The sequence below is a fragment of the Pygocentrus nattereri genome, chromosome 12 (assembly GCF_015220715.1).
Source record: "Pygocentrus nattereri isolate fPygNat1 chromosome 12, fPygNat1.pri, whole genome shotgun sequence".
NCBI classification, from domain to species: domain Eukaryota; kingdom Metazoa; phylum Chordata; class Actinopteri; order Characiformes; family Serrasalmidae; genus Pygocentrus; species Pygocentrus nattereri.
This window is the reverse complement of record NC_051222.1, coordinates 41616513-41634518: the sequence shown is the minus strand read 5'-3', so window position 1 is coordinate 41634518 and position 18006 is coordinate 41616513. Positions and strand designations below refer to the sequence as shown.

Below are 18006 nucleotides of genomic sequence, written 5' to 3'. Positions count from 1 at the left end.
AAAATAAATTGCTGCATCTCTACTGTTGTTATATAATTTGAAATTCTCAAACATTTGTCCCAATGAACTGTCACTTAGATAGACCAAGGCCAATGTTCACAGAGACATTTCTGCCTCCCATAAAGCCACTTACATAACTTCATTATCATAACAATAACAGCATGTACCCGTTAGAAATAGACCCAGGGTTCTTGTAGAACTGTCCGTTTTACCCCATAATGTACTTTAATATGTTTGAAGTAGTTCTGTAAATGCCCATAACAAGGTGTACATAGTTTGGAAAAAGTGTATATAATTATTAAACCATAAACACCTGAGCTAAAGGATTTCATAGAGAAAAGATTGTAAAAAACTACATTTGGGGATAGTAAGCCAATTGCTTGTTTATCTTTAAAAAATTGTTGTTTTTAATTTGTCTTTGGAGGCCAAAGTGCAGGTGTTTGTGGTGGGCCAAGGGCCAAAAAGATTAAACAGTAAACAAATAAAAAAGACTGGCAAGTTTTAAAAACGTGTTTTATAAACTGCCACTATATTTCAAAAACATACATTTAAAAGGATTATAAGACTTTGATTGAATAAGTTCACGGTGCGTATCAACGTGTGTCTGTGTAAATGTTCAGATCTGACATTTACTGTCTGTTTACTTACCTAATCATTAACCTGTAGGCTGAGCATTTAAAGGACGCTCCAGTCCAGGAACCATCCAGAGAAACAGAGACACTGTGGACAGTCCAACAGTCATGGGCTACTTCTGGTTCTTCTCTGCTGAAACGTGGGCTCTCCTGCTGCTGTTTATAGGCCTTTTGGTTCTGTAAGTAGATTATTATCATTATTTCTCTATCAAATACACACATCTGGTTGCCTCAGTGCTGTAAACACTGTTTTAACACATTGGAAAAAAGACTGAAGAGGTGCCAAAACTTTTGTGCAAGCCACATTTTTATTTCCAGTAACTGTATTAGAAGTGTGGTCTCTAGAGGATGCATTGACTTATTGTCACTTGGCAGGGGTGCTCACACTTTTGCACATTCAGTATTTTTCAGTGTTTTTGTCATGTTTGGTAATTTTCCTACCATAAAAACAATACGGATGCTTCTATTATCTACTGTGAAACCTGTTTAAAAGACTGCTGTGTTTTTCCACAGCCAAACATTATTTATGCACTCACCGGCTACTTTATTAGGTACTAGGTATTAGGTGTTCAGTGGCTTGTTAACACAAATAGCTAATCAGCCAATCACACGGCTGCAGCTCACTGCATTGAGGCATGTAGAGGTGGTCAGGACGACTTGCTGAAGTGCAGGCCGAGCATCAGAATGGGGAAGAAAGGGGATTTAAAGGGCTTTGAACGTGGCGTGGTTGTTGGTGCCAGACGGGCTGGTCTGAGTATTTCAGAAACTGCTGATCTGTTGGGATTTTCACCACAACCATCTCTAGGGTTTACAGAGAACGGTCCGAAAAAGAGGAAATATCCAGTGAGTGGTCAGTTGTGTGGACGAAAATGCCTTGTTGATGTGAGAGGTCAGAGGAGAATGGGCAGACTGGTTCCAGATGATAGAAAGGCAACAGGAACTCAAATAACCAACCAGAATCTCTGAGGAACGTTTCCAACACCTTGAGTGTGTATATTATTAATGTTATGGTTTGGCATGAAATGGTTGATTGTAGAGACCCAGATTTCTTTACAGTGGCGCTGATAAGAACCAAGGGCACTATGACTGCAACACAAATATAGACAATTTATTAATATTCAGAACAGTCAGTGAAAGAGCCCAGACTGGGCCCGGACTGCCTGCTAGGCGAATAGCAGCCACCAAAGGGATGCACAGAGTCAGTCTGCTGTGTTTAGGAGCAATTGGTGGCATTTGTCCCGCCCTTAAGCCAATAATTTGATACAGCCCTCGAGTTGAATCCTGGGTCTTCCTTCCCTCTTGCCACTCTAGTCTGTGCCAGACCCAACCCTTTGCATGTTTCTCTCAGGGTTTTTCTGCCAGGTTTCAGGTTAGATTAGATTAGACTAGATTAGATTCAACTTCATTGTCATTGTGCAAAGTACAGTTACAGAGCCAATGACATGCAGAAGTGCAAAATGCAGCATTATTTACCTATAATGTGCAGAAGGACAGTATAGTGGTAAGAAAAATATACAGATATGGAAGCATAACATGCGGTTAGAGTGGCAGTGTGGAGTTCAGCAGCACCACAGCTGAGAGGAGGATAAAAAATCCATGGTTAGAGTGAGAAACATCCTTGATGATGTTCCTCGCCCTGCCCAGGCAGCACTTATGGACAGTGCTCTCAACAGATGGTAACTGGGCACCTGTGATGCACATGGACACAGCAAGCTGCCCTGCCTATGTCAGGGAGATGCTATTGAGAGGCATCAACAGGCCCTGCACAAGATATTACTCTGCTGCAGGGCTCACCACAGCCATAAAGTCTGGGCCTGTCCCCTCCAGAACCTGCGCCTTCAGCAGCCCCTGGACTCAACCTTTGGATTGACCTCCACCTGCTGCTCCAGAGAGATGTGATGGGGACCCAGGGCATTGTCAGGCTTTGTACTCCAGTGCTCACTTGCCTTTGAGCAGGATCCCTCTCAGTTCCCCTCAGAGTGGGTAAAGGTGGCCTACATCATCTTCCTGCTCACAAGACGAGCCTTCACTTAGGTCACCCCAGTCTGGGAGAATCAAACTGCAATATGTGCTTCCTCAGGCCTGTACATGGCTGCCATGTGCAGCACTTTTGACCAGTCTGTAGAGGGGAAAGTGGCCCACTGTTTGCATATGGCAGAAGAGTTCTGCATTATGGCTGCAGAAAGTGGATAGAACTCATCCGCCAGGGTCTTATCCAGGATCCTGAAGACAAGTTGAGCCCTTGAGATCCTCCTTTCTCCCTCAAGGACCTTATTGAAATTGCCTTCAAAGACAACTGATAATGTGAGTGCTGCAGGGACTGTGACACCAGGCTCCCCATTCAACAGCATCTGCAGCATCATAACTCCTACTTTGACTGAGTGACATGGTCTGTGGCAGTCCTGGGATCCCAGTTATGGGGTTCCTGTTTAGAGTCCTTCCTGGAGTTCCCTCATCACCCTCCTGACCCATGATGCACCACTTTGATCTTCAGGAGATCTTCAGCAAACAGAATGCCCAGCTTCTGCCTGTCCATCGGCTGGACAATTGTGCATTGACTTCCTCAGAGGTACCAGTCCTCCCTAGGGCAGATTATCCTCTCTGTCAAAACTTCAGGCCATGGAGGACTACATCCATGAGGCTTTGGCCATGGACCTCATCAGGCCCTCTGCCTCTTCAGCAGGCACAATGTTCTTGTTTGTGGGGAGGAACAACTTTGTTCCTGCATTGAATACCAGGATATCAACAAGATCGTAGTCAAGCACTGTTATCTCCTATCCCTCATGACCTCTGCCTTTGAGGAACTGCAACTGTTTGTTGATTTTGATGACATCCTCATTTATAGCTGCTCATTGAACGAACATGTAGCTTTAAAATCTGGAGTAATACGTTTTCTTTGGGGGCTATTTTGTCTCACAGCTCCCTGCTTGTCTCCCTTCACCATGAATGGATTTTTAGGAAAACGTCTCAGACATTAATTCTGACTCAGTACGTTTCTTCTGCACCAAACCATTCCAAACTACTTCTTTTAGCATTTAATTATGCAGGAAATTGGTGAAGGTCCCCTGTACTGTATTGTATATGTGCAGGTATGGACACTGGCCCAACAGTTTCTTCAGAAAGTTAGGAATTCCTGGACCCAAACCTCTCCCACTGCTGGGGAACATGTTAGAGTACAGAAAGGTAAGTTAACACAGGATAAAGGTTTGTCTCTATTACAAGGGGATAGTTATTATTCCCATCATTTTTTATCATTATTTGTTTTTGTAATTCTAATATTTTCAGGGTTTCCATGCGCTTGATATGGAGTGCTTTATGAAGTATGGGAGGATTTGGGGGTGAGTATATACTCTTCATTGCAGCTTTTTACCATCTGGTACATAATAAAGGTGCTAGACGGAATCAAACATGCTCCTTAGGAGATGTGAAAGAGTTCCTTTGGTTCCATAAAGAACATTTCAATGAGTGGTTCTGTAAAGAACTGCTTTTGTGAAGGAGATGTGAGAGTGTGAGCTTTCTGTTCCCCCCAACACCAACAACTCAATGTTGCTTCCTTGGAATTGAATCACTTTTATCAGTCAGAATCAAACTTGTTTTTTGTGGTGAGCAGAGCTGGCAGCTAAGCGTTCCGTGTAGAAGTTCTGTGTGGAAAAGCCACTGGAATGCTTACCCTCCTTGCTCAGAACCACTTGGCCTTACAGTGGAAAGGAGGTCATTGAGATTTTCAAAAATAGACGTCCCGAAAAGGTTATTTGTGCGATGAACAATGATTGAAAATGAGATTTGTAAGAGTGCATGGGTTACACCCTGAGGACTTTACATTATGTGGAGGTTCTTTAAACCTAAAGACAGTTTGTTCACATTCACACTTCTAATTTACATAAATGATTCTCCATAGAACATTCACTAAAAGACATCCGCTGAAAACATCTTTACACATCAAGAAGTGGTACTTATATGGCATTGTTTAGAGAACCCTTTTTGGGACCTTAATTTTTAAGAGGGCTAGGTTGTTGGGTGGAGAATCAATGTTGACACTGAACACCATGCTGGATATCATGCCCATGCTGTACGTGATACAGAACACAGCTCAGAACACAGACAACATAATAGTCTAGCACATCAAGGACAGAGTTTAGAACTTTGAGGCGTGGAGAACAGAGAGGTAATTAAGGATAATTAATTGGTGGCTCTTTAAAGGTCTATTTTTGTGAACGAGACATATGAGTATGAAGAACCTTTTTAAACCCCAGAATAATAAAAGCAATAAAAGGCTTTTCCTAGAACCGCACGTTCAAGCCAAAAGCCATTCAGGAACCTGTATGTTTAAAGGCCTCAGCATACTTCTTGCAAAACGAAATTCTCGAGGGTGGTGCAGAGACTGAAACGCCTCCAAAAATCACACCAACTATTGCGATGTTTGAGTTACTGAATACTGCCACCATTTAAGCCAATTTCAGCCTCTAATGAACCTTAATATAAGATAACCTGTATGTTTTGGCACTCAGTGCTAGTTAGTACTACTGAATAAGATAAGATTAGATAAGATAGACTTTTATTATCCCACTGGGGGAAATTTGCATTGCTACAGCAGATAAAGAGCAGTAAGTAGACAAAGATGTGCATCATACAAAATGCAAAATATAAGATATACTATAGAAATAAATAAATAAACAAGGTGTCTGTTAGCAGAAAAATATAAAAAATAAAAATAGAATTAAGGAACTATACAAATTTACAGTTTACACATGCAGTTGTGTGGATATCACACATTTCTGAGCAGGTAATGACTGGATATCGCACAGAAACTGTAGATATTGCACAGTAATAATTACAGAACGTGCGTATGTATTGCACTTGTGCCATTCTGTCAGCAGCAGATACTGCACATTAATTAGAGGCAGGATAAGATACAGGTCTATGTGGTGTGTTCATGATAAAGTGCACTATGATAGAGTGACGTGTGAATCCATAGAGTGGACATGTTATATCTAATCTAATCAAAACAGATGTATTTGTGGCGCTTTTTATAAGTGATGTTGTCTCAAAGCAGCTTCACAGAATTCCAGTGAAGACAAAGTTTTAACAGGAATGTAAAACCCCCTGGTGGGCAAGCCAGGGGCAACAGTGGCAAGGAGAACCTCCCTCAGAACTGAGGAAGAAACCTTGGGAGGAACCAGGCTCACCAGGGGGGACCCGTCCTCCTCTGGTCATTGTTTACTTAACAAATAACAGTGAAATATTAGTGTCTTTGTCAAAGCTGAAGGTTGAAAGTTATACATCTTTCTTTAATGACACGCCTGGTTTTGGTCTTTGTCTAAACAGTTGGCCCAGCTGCCAAAAGCCTCCACATGATGTCACATTGTTCACGGAAGCCAGGCGAATGCCATCTCCGCAGAAGTCTGCTGAGGCCTTAGGAGTGTAGAGTCTTTTTCACATATTTAAAAAATTACATAAATACACAGGAATATTAACTACATTTAAGACACTTTGATATAGGTTCCTTTCAATATGCCATTGAAGAACCATTTTTGGTTCCCTAACAAACCAAGATTGAAGATGCAATTTGTGAATGTGAAGAACCTTGAGGTCCTCATAACGTACCAAATCATATCTTAGAACCTGCGCATTAAGTTGAGGTTCTTCAAATTTTAAAAAAGATTTTTAAAAAGTTTTTAAAATTTTAAAAAATTCTTCACATTCAGACATCTCATTAAAAAGAATGATTCTCCAAGGGCCCATCCACTGAAAGCTTCTATAGGCAACTGAAATGGTTCCACTGCGGTATCAAAAAAGAACCATTTTAGGGACCTTCATTTACAACCCCAATTCCAATGAAGTTGGGACGTTGTGTAAACCATAAATAAAAACAGAATACGATGATTTGCAAATCCTATTCAATTGAATACATTACAAAGACGTTTATTAAAGATATTTCAAATTAAACTTTTTAAATATTCACTCATTTTGAATTTGATGCCTGCAACACGTTCCAGAGAAGTTGGGACAGGGGCGTGTTTCCCACTGTGTTACATCATCTTTCCTTTAACAACTCAAGCGTTTGGGAACTGAGGACACTGACTGTTGAAGCTTTGTAGGTGGAATTCTTTCCCATTCCTGCTTGATGTACAGCTTCAGCTGCTCAGCAGTCCTGGGTCTCCGCTGTCGTATTTTGAGCTTCATAATGTGCCGCACATTTTCAATGGGAGACGGTATGGACTACAGGCAGGCCAGTCTAGTACCCGCACTCTTTTACTACGAAGCCACGCTGTTGGAACACGTGCAGAATGTGGCTTGGCATCATCTTGCTGAAATAAGCAGGACGTCCCTGAAAAAGACGCTGCTTGGATGGCAGCAGATGTTGCTCCAACACCTGTATGGACCTTTCAGCATTAATGGGCCTTCACAGATGTGCAGGTTACCCCTGCCATGGGCACTAACACACCCCCCACACCATCAGAGACGCTGGCTTTTGAACTCTGAAAACAATCCAGACAGTCCTATTCCTCTTTGGCCCGGAGATCACGACGTCCATGATTTCCAGAAACAGTGTGAAATGTGGACGCGTCAGACCACAGGACACTTTTCCACTCTGCGTCAGTCCATCTCAGATGAGCTCGGCCCAGAGAAGCCGGCGGCGTTTCTGGGTGGTGTTGATATGTGGCTTCGCTTTGCATGGCAGAGTTTTAACTTGCACTTGAAGATGGAGCGACGAACTGAGTTCACTGACAGTGGTTTTCCCGAAGTGTTCCTGAGCCCATGTGGGAATATCCGTTACAGAATGATGTGGGTTTTTAATGCAGTGCCGCCTGAGGGGTCGAAGGTCACGGGCATTCAGTGTTGGTTTTCTGCCTTGCTGCTTACTTGCAGAGATTTCTCCAGAATCTCTGAATCTTTTGATGATATTATGGACTGTAGATGATGAAATCCCTAAATTCCCTGCAGTTGCACGTTGAGAAACGTTGTTCTTAAACTGTTGGACCATTTGCTCACGCAGTTGTTCACTAAGTGGTGAACCTCGCCCGTCCTTGCTTGTGAACGACTGAGCCTTTCAGGGATGCTCCCTTTATACCCAATCATGACACTCACCTAAGTTTCCAATTAACCTGTTCACCTGTGGAATGTTCCAAACAGGTGTTTTTTGAGCATTCCTCAACTTTCCCAGTCTTTTGTTGCCCCTGTCCCAACTTCTCTGGAACGTGTTGCAGGCATCAATTTCAAAATGAGAGAATATTTGCAAAAAACAACAAAGTTTATCTGTTTGAACATTAAATATCTCGTCTTTGTAGTGGATTCAGTTGAATTTCGGTTGAAAAGGATTTGCAAATCATCGTATTCTGTTTTTATTTATGTTTTACACAACGTCCCAACTTCACTGGTATTGGGGTTGTAGTACTGTACAAGGTACAGAACATAACTTAGAACACAGAGAACATTACATTCTAGCACATTGGGGTTGCTAAAAAATGTATGTGAGTGTGAAGAACCTAATGAAAATTTAAATTGTAAAGGTTCTGCACCAAATGAAGATTTTCCTGGAATTGCAGTCTGAGATAAAAACTTTATTTAAGGACATTTAAGATTGTAAGCATTAAATTTTTCTGAGTTTTATTTCGGTATTATGTCTTTTCCTTTCAGGATATATGAAGGGAGAACGCCTGTCCTTTGTGTTCTAGACAGAACCATCATTAAATCAGTGCTTGTTAAAGAATGTTACTCGCTCTTCACCAACAGACGGGTAAGGACATCATTATCCATCTCGTTATCAGTGACGATGTCAGCAGGACTTTACTGTGATCCCTGAGGTTAAACATTAATCTGATTTCATAAAAGATGACTGTAAACAGCACTGAGCAAAAGTCAGAGACCCTTCATTCATTTAAATTCCTGTCAAAACAGACATTAAATACAAAATATTCATTTTTAAACATCATGAAAAAAGCAGAAAAGACACCTTTATGTTCAGTGAGTCGTTTTTTCCCTTCATTCCATCTTCCGTTCTTCTCAGGTGCCTCACTTTCAGCTCATCAAAGAATCTGCAGACAAGCCTCCAAAGCTCAGTCTGAGAAGCTGGTTGATGATTTCCTGAAGTGATCAAACCCATTCAGTGGTGCTGAGGTCTGGACTCTGGGGTGGTCAGTCCATCGTCCAGCTTCTTTGTTTGATGTGTCCGTCTCCTTTTCTCAGTGAGGTTCTTCTTGATCAGCTACATGTCCTTTCAGACCCACAGCGCTGAGTGGTCTTCTCACAGTAGAAGGATGGACAGAAACCTGTGGATGTTTTCAGATCTGAAGCAGCTTGATGTTCTCCTCTCTCTCAGAGAAGCTTTCAGCGCTGTTTATCTGATGGGGGCAGTTTTGGGGTCAAGCAGGTGGTTGTTAGGAGGAACATTTTCTCTGGAGCCGTTAACCATTTTTTGACCTCCAGTTCTTTTATTTTGATGTTCTCTTTCTTTATGCAGGTGGATGATCTTATGTCTAATCTCCTCACAGACATCTCAAAATTAAAGCGGTTGTACTTAATGGCTGTTTTGACTGTAAAGAATATAAATGAAGGAGCTCTTTTGAACAGTACTGTAGATCTACATGGCTAATATTTGCATATGCTGTTATACTGGTACAATGTATTTGAATATATTTGCATATGTCATTTACTTCAACACTTTGATATTTGACAACCAGCATGTAAATAAATAAAATTAATTACTGCAGTAGCTTAATATTAAACGTTAGTGCTGAAGTTCACAGACAGATCCTTCCTGGATCGGGGCCTTGTCATGGTGGAAGGGCTTGTGTGGTCTAGGGATCTTCAGAGCTAAGTCGTCGGGAGCAATATGCTCCTGGTAGGGTCTCCCAGGGCGAACAGGTCTGGAGTGAAGACCCAGACTAACACGATCCAAAGTTTATTCTCCATGAATATGGTACATAAAAAATCGTGTACCCTGCCCGGGAAAGGGTCACCGGGACCTACCCCTGGAGCCAGGCCTGGGGGTAGAGTTCCACGGCGAGCGCCTGGTGGCCGGGCAGCCCACGTAATCCGGCCGGGCTCAGCCCGAAGAGGCAACGTGGGGAGGCCATGTGGGCCCACCACCCGCAAGGTCCAGAATGAGGGAGCGGTGCAGTGCCATATTGGCAGTGGGAGATGGCGGGGAGGCCCTAGTTGGCCTAGGCCCCTGCAGCAGAAACTAGCTCTTGGTACATGGAACGTAACCTCACTGGGGGGGAAGGAGCCGGAACTTGTGCAGGAGGTTGAGAGGTACCAACTAGATATAGTTGGGCTCACCTCCACCCACAGTGTCGGCTCTGGAACCAAACTCCTAGGGGTTGATCTCTCTCCTACTCATGGGTTGCACAGGGTGAGAGGCGCCGGGCGGGTGTGGGGATACTCACAAGTCCCTGGCTGGTGACCAGGCAGTTGTAGTTTGTCCCGGTGGACGAGAGGGTCGCCTCAATGCGAATTAAAATTGCAGAGAGGAAAACTTTGACTGTTGTCTGTGCGTATGCACCAAACAACAGGTCAGAGTATTCGGCCTTCCTGGAACGAGTGGACGGGGTTCTGGAAAGGGTCCCGCCTAAAGACTCCATAGTCCTACTGGGAGACTTCAATGCTCACGTTGGCAATGACTGGGAGACCTGGAGAGGCGTGATTGGGAAGAACGGCCTGCCCGATCTAAACCCGAATGGTGAGTTGTTATTGGACTTCTGTGCCAGGCATGGATTGTCCATAACGAACACCAAGTTCGAACACAAGGATGTTCATAAGTGTACATGGTACCAGAGCTCCTTGGGTCAAAGGTCAATGATCGACTTTGTTGTCGTTTCATCTGACTTGGGACCATATGTTCTGGACACTAGGGTGAAGAGAGGTGCTGAGCTGTCAACTGATCACCATCTGGTGGTGAGTTGGATCAGATGGCAGGGAAGACTGATGGTCAGACCCGGTAGGCCCAAGCGAATAGTGAGGGTGTGCTGGGAACGACTTTCAGAGGCCCCTGTTCGGAATGATTTCAACTCCCACCTCCAGGAGAGCTTTTCTCACGTCCCGGAGGAGGTAGGGGACATGGAGTCTGAATGAACCCTGTTCAAAACCTCCATTGTGGAAGCTGCCAGGCGTAGCTGTGGCCAAAAGCCTGTGGGTGCCTGTCGGGGCGGTAACCCAAGAACCTCCTGGTGGACACCAGTGGGGAGGGAGGCCGTCAAGCTGAAGAAAGAGGCCTTTAGGGACTGGTTGGCCCGAAGGACTCCCGATTCAGCAGATAGGTACCGACAGGCAAAAAAGGTGGCAGCTGCAACTGTGGCAGAAGCAAAATCCAGGGCATGGGAGGAGTTTGGTGAGGCCTTGGAAAAAGACTTTCGTTCGGCCTCAAAGAGGTTCTGGACAACTGTCCGGCGACTCAGGAGGGGTCGGGGTGGCTGCGCCCAAGCTGTATTCGGCAAGGGTGGAGAAACTCTGACTTCAAATGAGGATATTGTCGGTCGGTGGAAGGAGCACTTTGAGGAACTTCTTAATCCGGGAGACGTGCCTCCCTCACAGGAGTCAGGGCCAGAGGCTTCTGGGGTGTCAAGTTCCATTTCCCTGGTGGAGATCACTGAGGTAGTTGGTAAGCTCCTCAGTGGTAAGGCACCGGGGGTGGATGAGATTCGTCCAGAAATGCTTAAGGCTCTGGATATTGTGGGATTGTCATGGCTAACACGCCTTTGCGATATTGCATGGACCTCGGGAACAGTACCCTTGGACTGGCAGACTGGGGTGGTGGTCCCTATTTTTAAAAAGGGGGACCGGAGGGTGTGTGCCAATTATCGGGGTATCACACTGCTCAGCCTCCCTGGGAAAGTCTATGCAAAGGTGCTGGAAAGGAGACTCCGACCGATAGTTGAACCTCAGATTGAGGAGGAACAATGTGGATTCCGTCCCGGCCGTGGAACAATGAATCAGCTTTTCACCCTCTCACAGATTGTTGAGGGGGCATGGGAGTTTGCCAACCCAGTCTACATGTGTTTTGTGGACTTGGAGAAGGCTTATGACCGTGTTCCTCGAGATATCTTGTGGGAGGTCCTCTGGGAGTATGGGGTGCAGGGGCTACTACTCCGGGCTATCCAATCTCTGTACTCCCGGAGTGAGAGCTGTGTCCGTATACTCGGCATTAAGTCAGACTCTTTCAGGGTTAGCGTTGGACTTCGCCAGGTTTGTGCTTTGTCTGCACTCTTGTTTGTGATATTCATGGACAGATTATCCGGGCGTAGCCGGGGTCAGGAGGGCATTATGTGTGGAGGCCGGAGGGTGGCGTCTCTGCTATTTGCAGATGATGTTGTTCTTTTGGCGGAATCACATGGATCCCTCCAGCGCTCACTGGAGCGGTTTGCAGCTGAGTGTGAAGTGGTTGGTATGCGGATCAGCACCTCCAAGTCTGAGTCCATGGTCTTGGCCCGGAAAAGGATGGCATGCCCACTCCAGGTAAGGGGAAAGGACCTGCCCCAGGTGGAGGAGTTTAAGTATCTTGGGGTCTTGTTCACGAGTGACGGGAAGAGGGATCATGAGATCGGCCGTAGGCTGGGACAGGCGGCAGCATCGGCAGTAACGCGGTCACTGTACCAGACTGTATTGGTGAAGAGGGAGTTGAGCCAAAAGGCGAAGCTCTCTGTTTACCGGTCGATCTACATCCCAACCCTCACCTAAGGTCATGAGCTGTGGGTAATGACCGAAAGAACGAGATCGCGAGTACAAGCGGCGGAAATGAGCTTTCTTCGTCGGGTGGCGGGCTACACGCTCTGCGATAGAGTGAGAAGCTCGGTCATCCGGAAGGAGCTCAGAGTAGAGCCGCTACTCCTCCGCATTGAGAGGAGCCAGTTGAGGTGGTTCGGGCATCTGATCCGGATGCCCCCTGGACGCCTCCCGGTGGGGGTGTTCCAGGCACGGCCTACCGGGACAAGACCCCGGGGCCGCCCTAGGACCCGCTGGAGGGATTATGTCTCCAAGTTGGCCTGGGAGCGGCTTGGGGTCCCCGGGAATGAGCTGGAGGAAGTTGCGGGGGACAGGGTCATCTGGGATTCTCTGCTCTCCCAACTGCTACCGCGACCCTGTTTGGACTGTAAGTTCACAGTAACCAAAACTCAACATTGTGAGTGTCTGAAGTCGAGGGTCAACAACAGACCCCTGTTCTGTTTATGTAGACCTGACCTTTAACCCTATGTGCTTTTATTCTGTAATGTGGTCAGGATTTCGGTCTGAATGGTCCACTGTACGACGTCCTGTTTGTGACCATAGATGAGGATTGGAAGAGAATCCGGAACATTCTCTCTCCCTGTTTCACCAGTGGAAGACTGAAGGAGGTGAGATTAACACTAATTAACACTAACTAACACTAACACTAATTAGCAGTATCTTACATGAATTAACATGCTTTTTGAAACACTATTGTGCACTAATTACATGAATTGTTATGAAGATATGAATAGACACCAATTAACGCTAATTAAGATCCTTTAAAATAAAATAATTAATGATGATAAACACTAACATATATTAACACTATTGTGCACTCTATTACATGAACTACCAATAATCTACATTAATTTGCACAAATGACTCATTTGAATAAATTACTGAATGCTGTCTGTTGATTACTGTGAGTACTGTTGATTACTGTGAGTACTGTTGATTACTGTAAGTACTGTTGAGTCCAGCAAATCAACACATATTAAAACATCAACCTTCAACTGAATGATACATTTTAGTAAACTGATTAACTGGCCAGTTTGTGGATCAGTCGGTCTGTTTGTGGATCAGTCTGTCTGTTTGTGGATCAGTGGGACAGTTTGTGGATCAGTGGGTCAGTTTGTGGATCAGTCTCTCTATTTGTGGATCAGTGGATCTGTTTGTGGATCAGTGGGTCTATTTGTGGATCAGTGGGTCTGTTTGTGGATCAGTCTGTCTGTTTGTGGATCAGTGGGTCTGTTTTTGGATCAGTCTGTCTGTTTGTGGATCAGTGGGTCTGTTTGTGGATCAGTCTGTCTGTTTGTGGATCAGTGGGTCAGTTTGTGGATCAGTCGGTCTGTTTGTGGATCAGTCTGTCTGTTTGTGGATCAGTGGATCAGTTTGTGGATCAGTGGGTCAGTTGTGGATCAGTCTGTCTATTTGTGGATCAGTGGATCTGTTTGTGGATCAGTGGGTCTATTTATGGATCAGTGGATCTGTTTGTGGATCAGTGGGTCTGTTTGTGGATCAGTCTGTCTGTTTGTGGATCAGTGGGTCTGTTTGTGGATCAGTCTGTCTGTTTGTGGATCAGTGGGTCTGTTTGTGGATCAGTCTGTCTGTTTGTGGATCAGTCTGTCTGTTTGTGGATCAGTGGGTCAGTTTGTGGATCAGTCGGTCTGTTTGTGGATCAGTCTGTCTGTTTGTGGATCAGTGGATCAGTTTGTGGATCAGTGGGTCAGTTGTGGATCAGTCTGTCTATTTGTGGATCAGTGGATCTGTTTGTGGATCAGTGGGTCTGTTTGTGGATCAGTCTGTCTGTTTGTGGATCAGTCTGTCTGTTTGTGGATCAGTGGGTCTGTTTGTGGATCAGTCTGTCTGTTTGTGGATCAGTCGATCTGTTTGTGGATCAGTGGGTCAGTTTGTGGATTAGTGGGTCAGTTTGTGGATCAGTCTGTCTGTTTGTGGATCAATGGGTCAGTTTGTGGATCAGTGGGTCAGTTTGTGGATCAGTGGGTCAGTTTGTGGATCAGTCTGTCTGTTTGTGGATCAGTGGGTCTGTTTGTGGATCAGTAGCAAGCAAGCAAGCAAAATTTATTTATATAGCGCTTTTTACAACAGGTGTTGTCACAAAGCAGCTTTACAGAACAATCAGCATTACAGAGAGAAGAGAAAAGAAAAGAGAAACTCCGGGTCCGAGCCCCCATGAGCAAGCCAGCGGCGACGGTGGCAAGGAAAAACTCCCTAAAAGAGGAAGAAACCTTGAGAGGAACCAAGACTCAGAAGGGGAACCCATCCTCCTATGGTCGACACCGGACAGCGAACATTATTAGTAAGAAGTATTATAGTAAAGTGGGAAAAGAAAGAGAGAGATCTGAGGGTGAGGACTGCACAGCGCTGTACAGCAAGAAGCTCAGTGGTGGTCAAACCGGTCCAGAAGGCTGGTGAGCAGCGGCACCAATCAAGGCAGTAGAGGCAACAGCATCAGGCGCACAGGATGGGCAGCTGATCAGCTCGGCAGAGAAAGGAGAAGAAAAAAAACAGAGTTAATACTGTAAAGAGTGGCTGACCACAGATTACAGTAAAACAGAGCGTAGAGTGTAGACTCCAGCAGGTCTAGACCTGACAGGGAAGACTAATCACCAAATGCTTGACTGTACAAATAAGTTTTTAGCCTAGACTTAAAGATTGGGGCTGTGTCTGATTCCCGAACATTGGCAGGAAGATTATTCCAGAGCTGGGGGGCTTTGTATGAGAAAGCTCTCCCCCCTGATGTAGCTTTATTTATTCTAGGTACCCGTAGTAAGCCAGCACCTTGTGATCTAAGTAGGCGTGATGGTTCATAGTAGGAGAGGAGCTCACTCAGGTACTGAGGGGCGAGCCCGTTTAGAGCTTTATAAGTCAGTAATAGAATTTTATAATCAATGCGAAATTTAACTGGTAACCAGTGCAGGGCTGATAAAACTGGACTAATATGGCCAAACTTCCTAGTTCTTGTGAGACTCTGGCTGCAGCGTTCTGGACCAGCTGAAGCTTGTTAAGGCTTTTGCTGGGACATCCAGACAGCAGGACATTACAGTGTCCAGCCTTGAAGTGATAAATGCATGAACTAGCTTTTCTGCATCCTGTAGAGATAATGAATTTCTTAATTTAGCGATATTGTGGAGATGCAGGAAAGCTGTTCTAGTGATATTAGATATATGTGTGTCGAAAGAGAGATCAGCGTCTATCATGACACCAAGATTTTTAACAGATAGGCTTGATGAAACTGAGAGATTGTTAAGTTTTAGTGTTGAGTTAGACAGTCTGTGTCTGGCTAATTTTGGACCAAGAAGCAGGACCTCTGTTTTATCTGAGTTAAGTAACAGAAAATTATTTGACATCCAATCTTTTATGTCTTTTACACAGTCCTCAATCTTGGCAAGTTTAATTTTATCATCCGGTTTACTTGATATGTATAACTGGGTGTCATCTGCATAACAGTGGAAATTTATGCCGTGTTTACTGATAATGGTGCCTAGTGGTAGCATATATATTGTAAATAATATAGGTCCTAAAACAGAACCTTGTGGAACACCATAAATTACTTTTGCACGAACAGATGATTCACCCTTTACATTAACAAACTGATATCGATCGGTGAGGTAGGACCTGAACCAGGAAAGAGCTGTTCCTGTTACCCCAACAAGTCTGTCAGTTTGTGGATCAGTCTGTCTGTTTGTGGATCAATGGGTCAGTTTGTGGATCAGTCTGTCAGTTTGTGGATCAGTCTGTCTGTTTGTGGATCAATGGGTCAGTTTGTGGATCAGTGGGTCAGTTTGTGGATCAGTGGGTCAGTTTGTGGATCAGTCTGTCTATTTGTGGATCAGTGGATCTGTTTGTGGATCAGTGGGTCTATTTGTGGATCAGTGGATCTGTTTGTGGATCAGTGGGTCTGTTTGTGGATCAGTCTGTCTGTTTGTGGATCAGTGGGTCTGTTTGTGGATCAGTCTGTCTGTTTGTGGATCAGTGGGACAGTTTGTGGATCAGTCTGTCTATTTTTGGATCAGTGGATCTGTTTGTGGATCAGTGGGTCTATTTGTGGATCAGTGGGTCAGTTTGTGGATCAGTGGGTCTGTTTGTGGATCAGTCTTTCTGTTTGTGGATCATTGGGTCTGTTTGTGGATCAGTCTGTCTGTTTGTGGATCAGTGGGTCTGTTTGTGGATCAGTCTGTCTGTTTGTGGATCAGTGGGACAGTTTGTGGATCAGTCTGTCTATTTGTGGATCAGTGGATCTGTTTGTGGATCAGTGGGTCTGTTTGTGGATCAGTGGGTCAGTTTGTGGATCAGTGGGTCAGTAAGTGGGTCAGTTTGTGGATCAGTGGGTCAGGTAGTGGATCAGTCTGTCTGTTTGTGGATCAGTCTGTCAGTTTGTGGATCAGTCGGTCTGTTTGTAGATCAGTGGGTCAGTTTGTGGATCAGTCTGTCTGTTTGTGGATCAGTCTGTCTGTTTGTGGATCAGTCGGTCTGTTTGTGGATCAGTGGGTCAGTTTGTGGATCAGTGGGTCAGTTTGTGGATCAGTGGGTCAGGTAGTGGACCAGTTGGTAAGTTAGTGGATCAGTAAGTCAGTTAGTGGATCAATGGGTCAGTTTCTGGATCAGTTGGTGGATCAGTGGGTCAGTAAGTGGGTCATTTGGTGGGTCAGTGGGTCATTTGGTGAATCAAAGAATGGATTAATGTTTCCTGTTTTTCTGTAGATGTTTGGGATCATGAAGACACATTCAGACACTTTAGTTAGAAACCTGCAGAAGAAAACGAAGCAAAACAGTGGAGTTCACGTTAAAGAGTAAGTATCAGTTTATTATTATTATTATTATTATTATTATCATCATCTCAATGCATTAGTTCTACATTTTAATGGGGGTTCATTCAGCTGACAGCTGTGTAGAGAACTCAATTTGCTGAACTCCAGCTCAAACACCAAACTCTTTATTATAACGTTATATATCGTTGTTATTTATCATTCTATGAAAAACAAGTATCTCCAAAATAGTAACTTTACAGGACAAGGCAAAAACACTCTTTACGCTCAACATGAGATAATGAAAAGAGATTTTATTCTAAGAAATTTTGGGGCATTTTAATTGGTCCAGTTGTCATGGAATTTTCATACAGTGTGACCTGTTGAGCTTAAACGATGCAGAAAAGTAAAAATCACAAAAAAAATGTTTTTCATTGGACGGCGACAATATGCAGTGTTGTGGTGTTGTGTATTGTCATGTTGTTAGTATGTTATGTTAATGTTATGCTGTGAGGTTTGTGATTTTGTTATAGTGTTGTGTTAAGGTGTGAGTTGTTATGTTGACGGCACATTAGTGGTGTTATGTTCTTGGTATGTAAAGTTGTTAAATTGTTATGCTATTGTTATGATTTGATGTTATAGTACATTATGCTATGTTGATGGCTTATTATGTTGTTATGGTGGTGTTATGTTGTTGATATTGTAACGTCACAAGAATCATTGACAACTCCAAGTTTGGACCCATAACGCACATTTATTAGAAACTTTAACCAGCAGATCACAAACAAAGCAGCATGCTCTCTGACTGTTCACACACACAGCCCTGACCTCCAGACTAAAAGTCTAAAGAGACTAAGTACAGTCTTAAAACTAAAAACATCTTCTGAGAAATCATAAAACAA

The 18006-nt window shown here is 44.2% G+C and overlaps 1 protein-coding gene across 5 annotated transcripts in view; it reads left to right on the top strand.

Annotated features, from left to right (window-relative positions):
* Nucleotides 1–654: 654 nt before the first annotated feature.
* Nucleotides 655–18006, top strand: part of LOC108414959 (cytochrome P450 3A56-like) — a 28175-nt gene continuing 10823 nt past the window's right edge. For 2 of the 5 annotated variants that reach the window (XM_037543410.1, XM_037543411.1), the window contains exons 1-6: nt 655–811; nt 3722–3815; nt 3918–3970; nt 8271–8370; nt 12848–12961; nt 17061–17149. In XM_037543410.1, coding sequence (XP_037399307.1) covers nt 741–811; nt 3722–3815; nt 3918–3970; nt 8271–8370; nt 12848–12961; nt 17061–17149 — 521 coding nt within the window. In that variant the 5' untranslated portion in view covers nt 655–740. Of the gene's footprint in view, nt 812–3721; nt 3816–3917; nt 3971–8270; nt 8371–12666; nt 12721–12847; nt 12962–17060; nt 17150–18006 lie in introns of those variants that run through there. The other 3 variants (XM_037543412.1, XM_037543413.1, XM_017687892.2) reach the window with 3 other exon arrangements.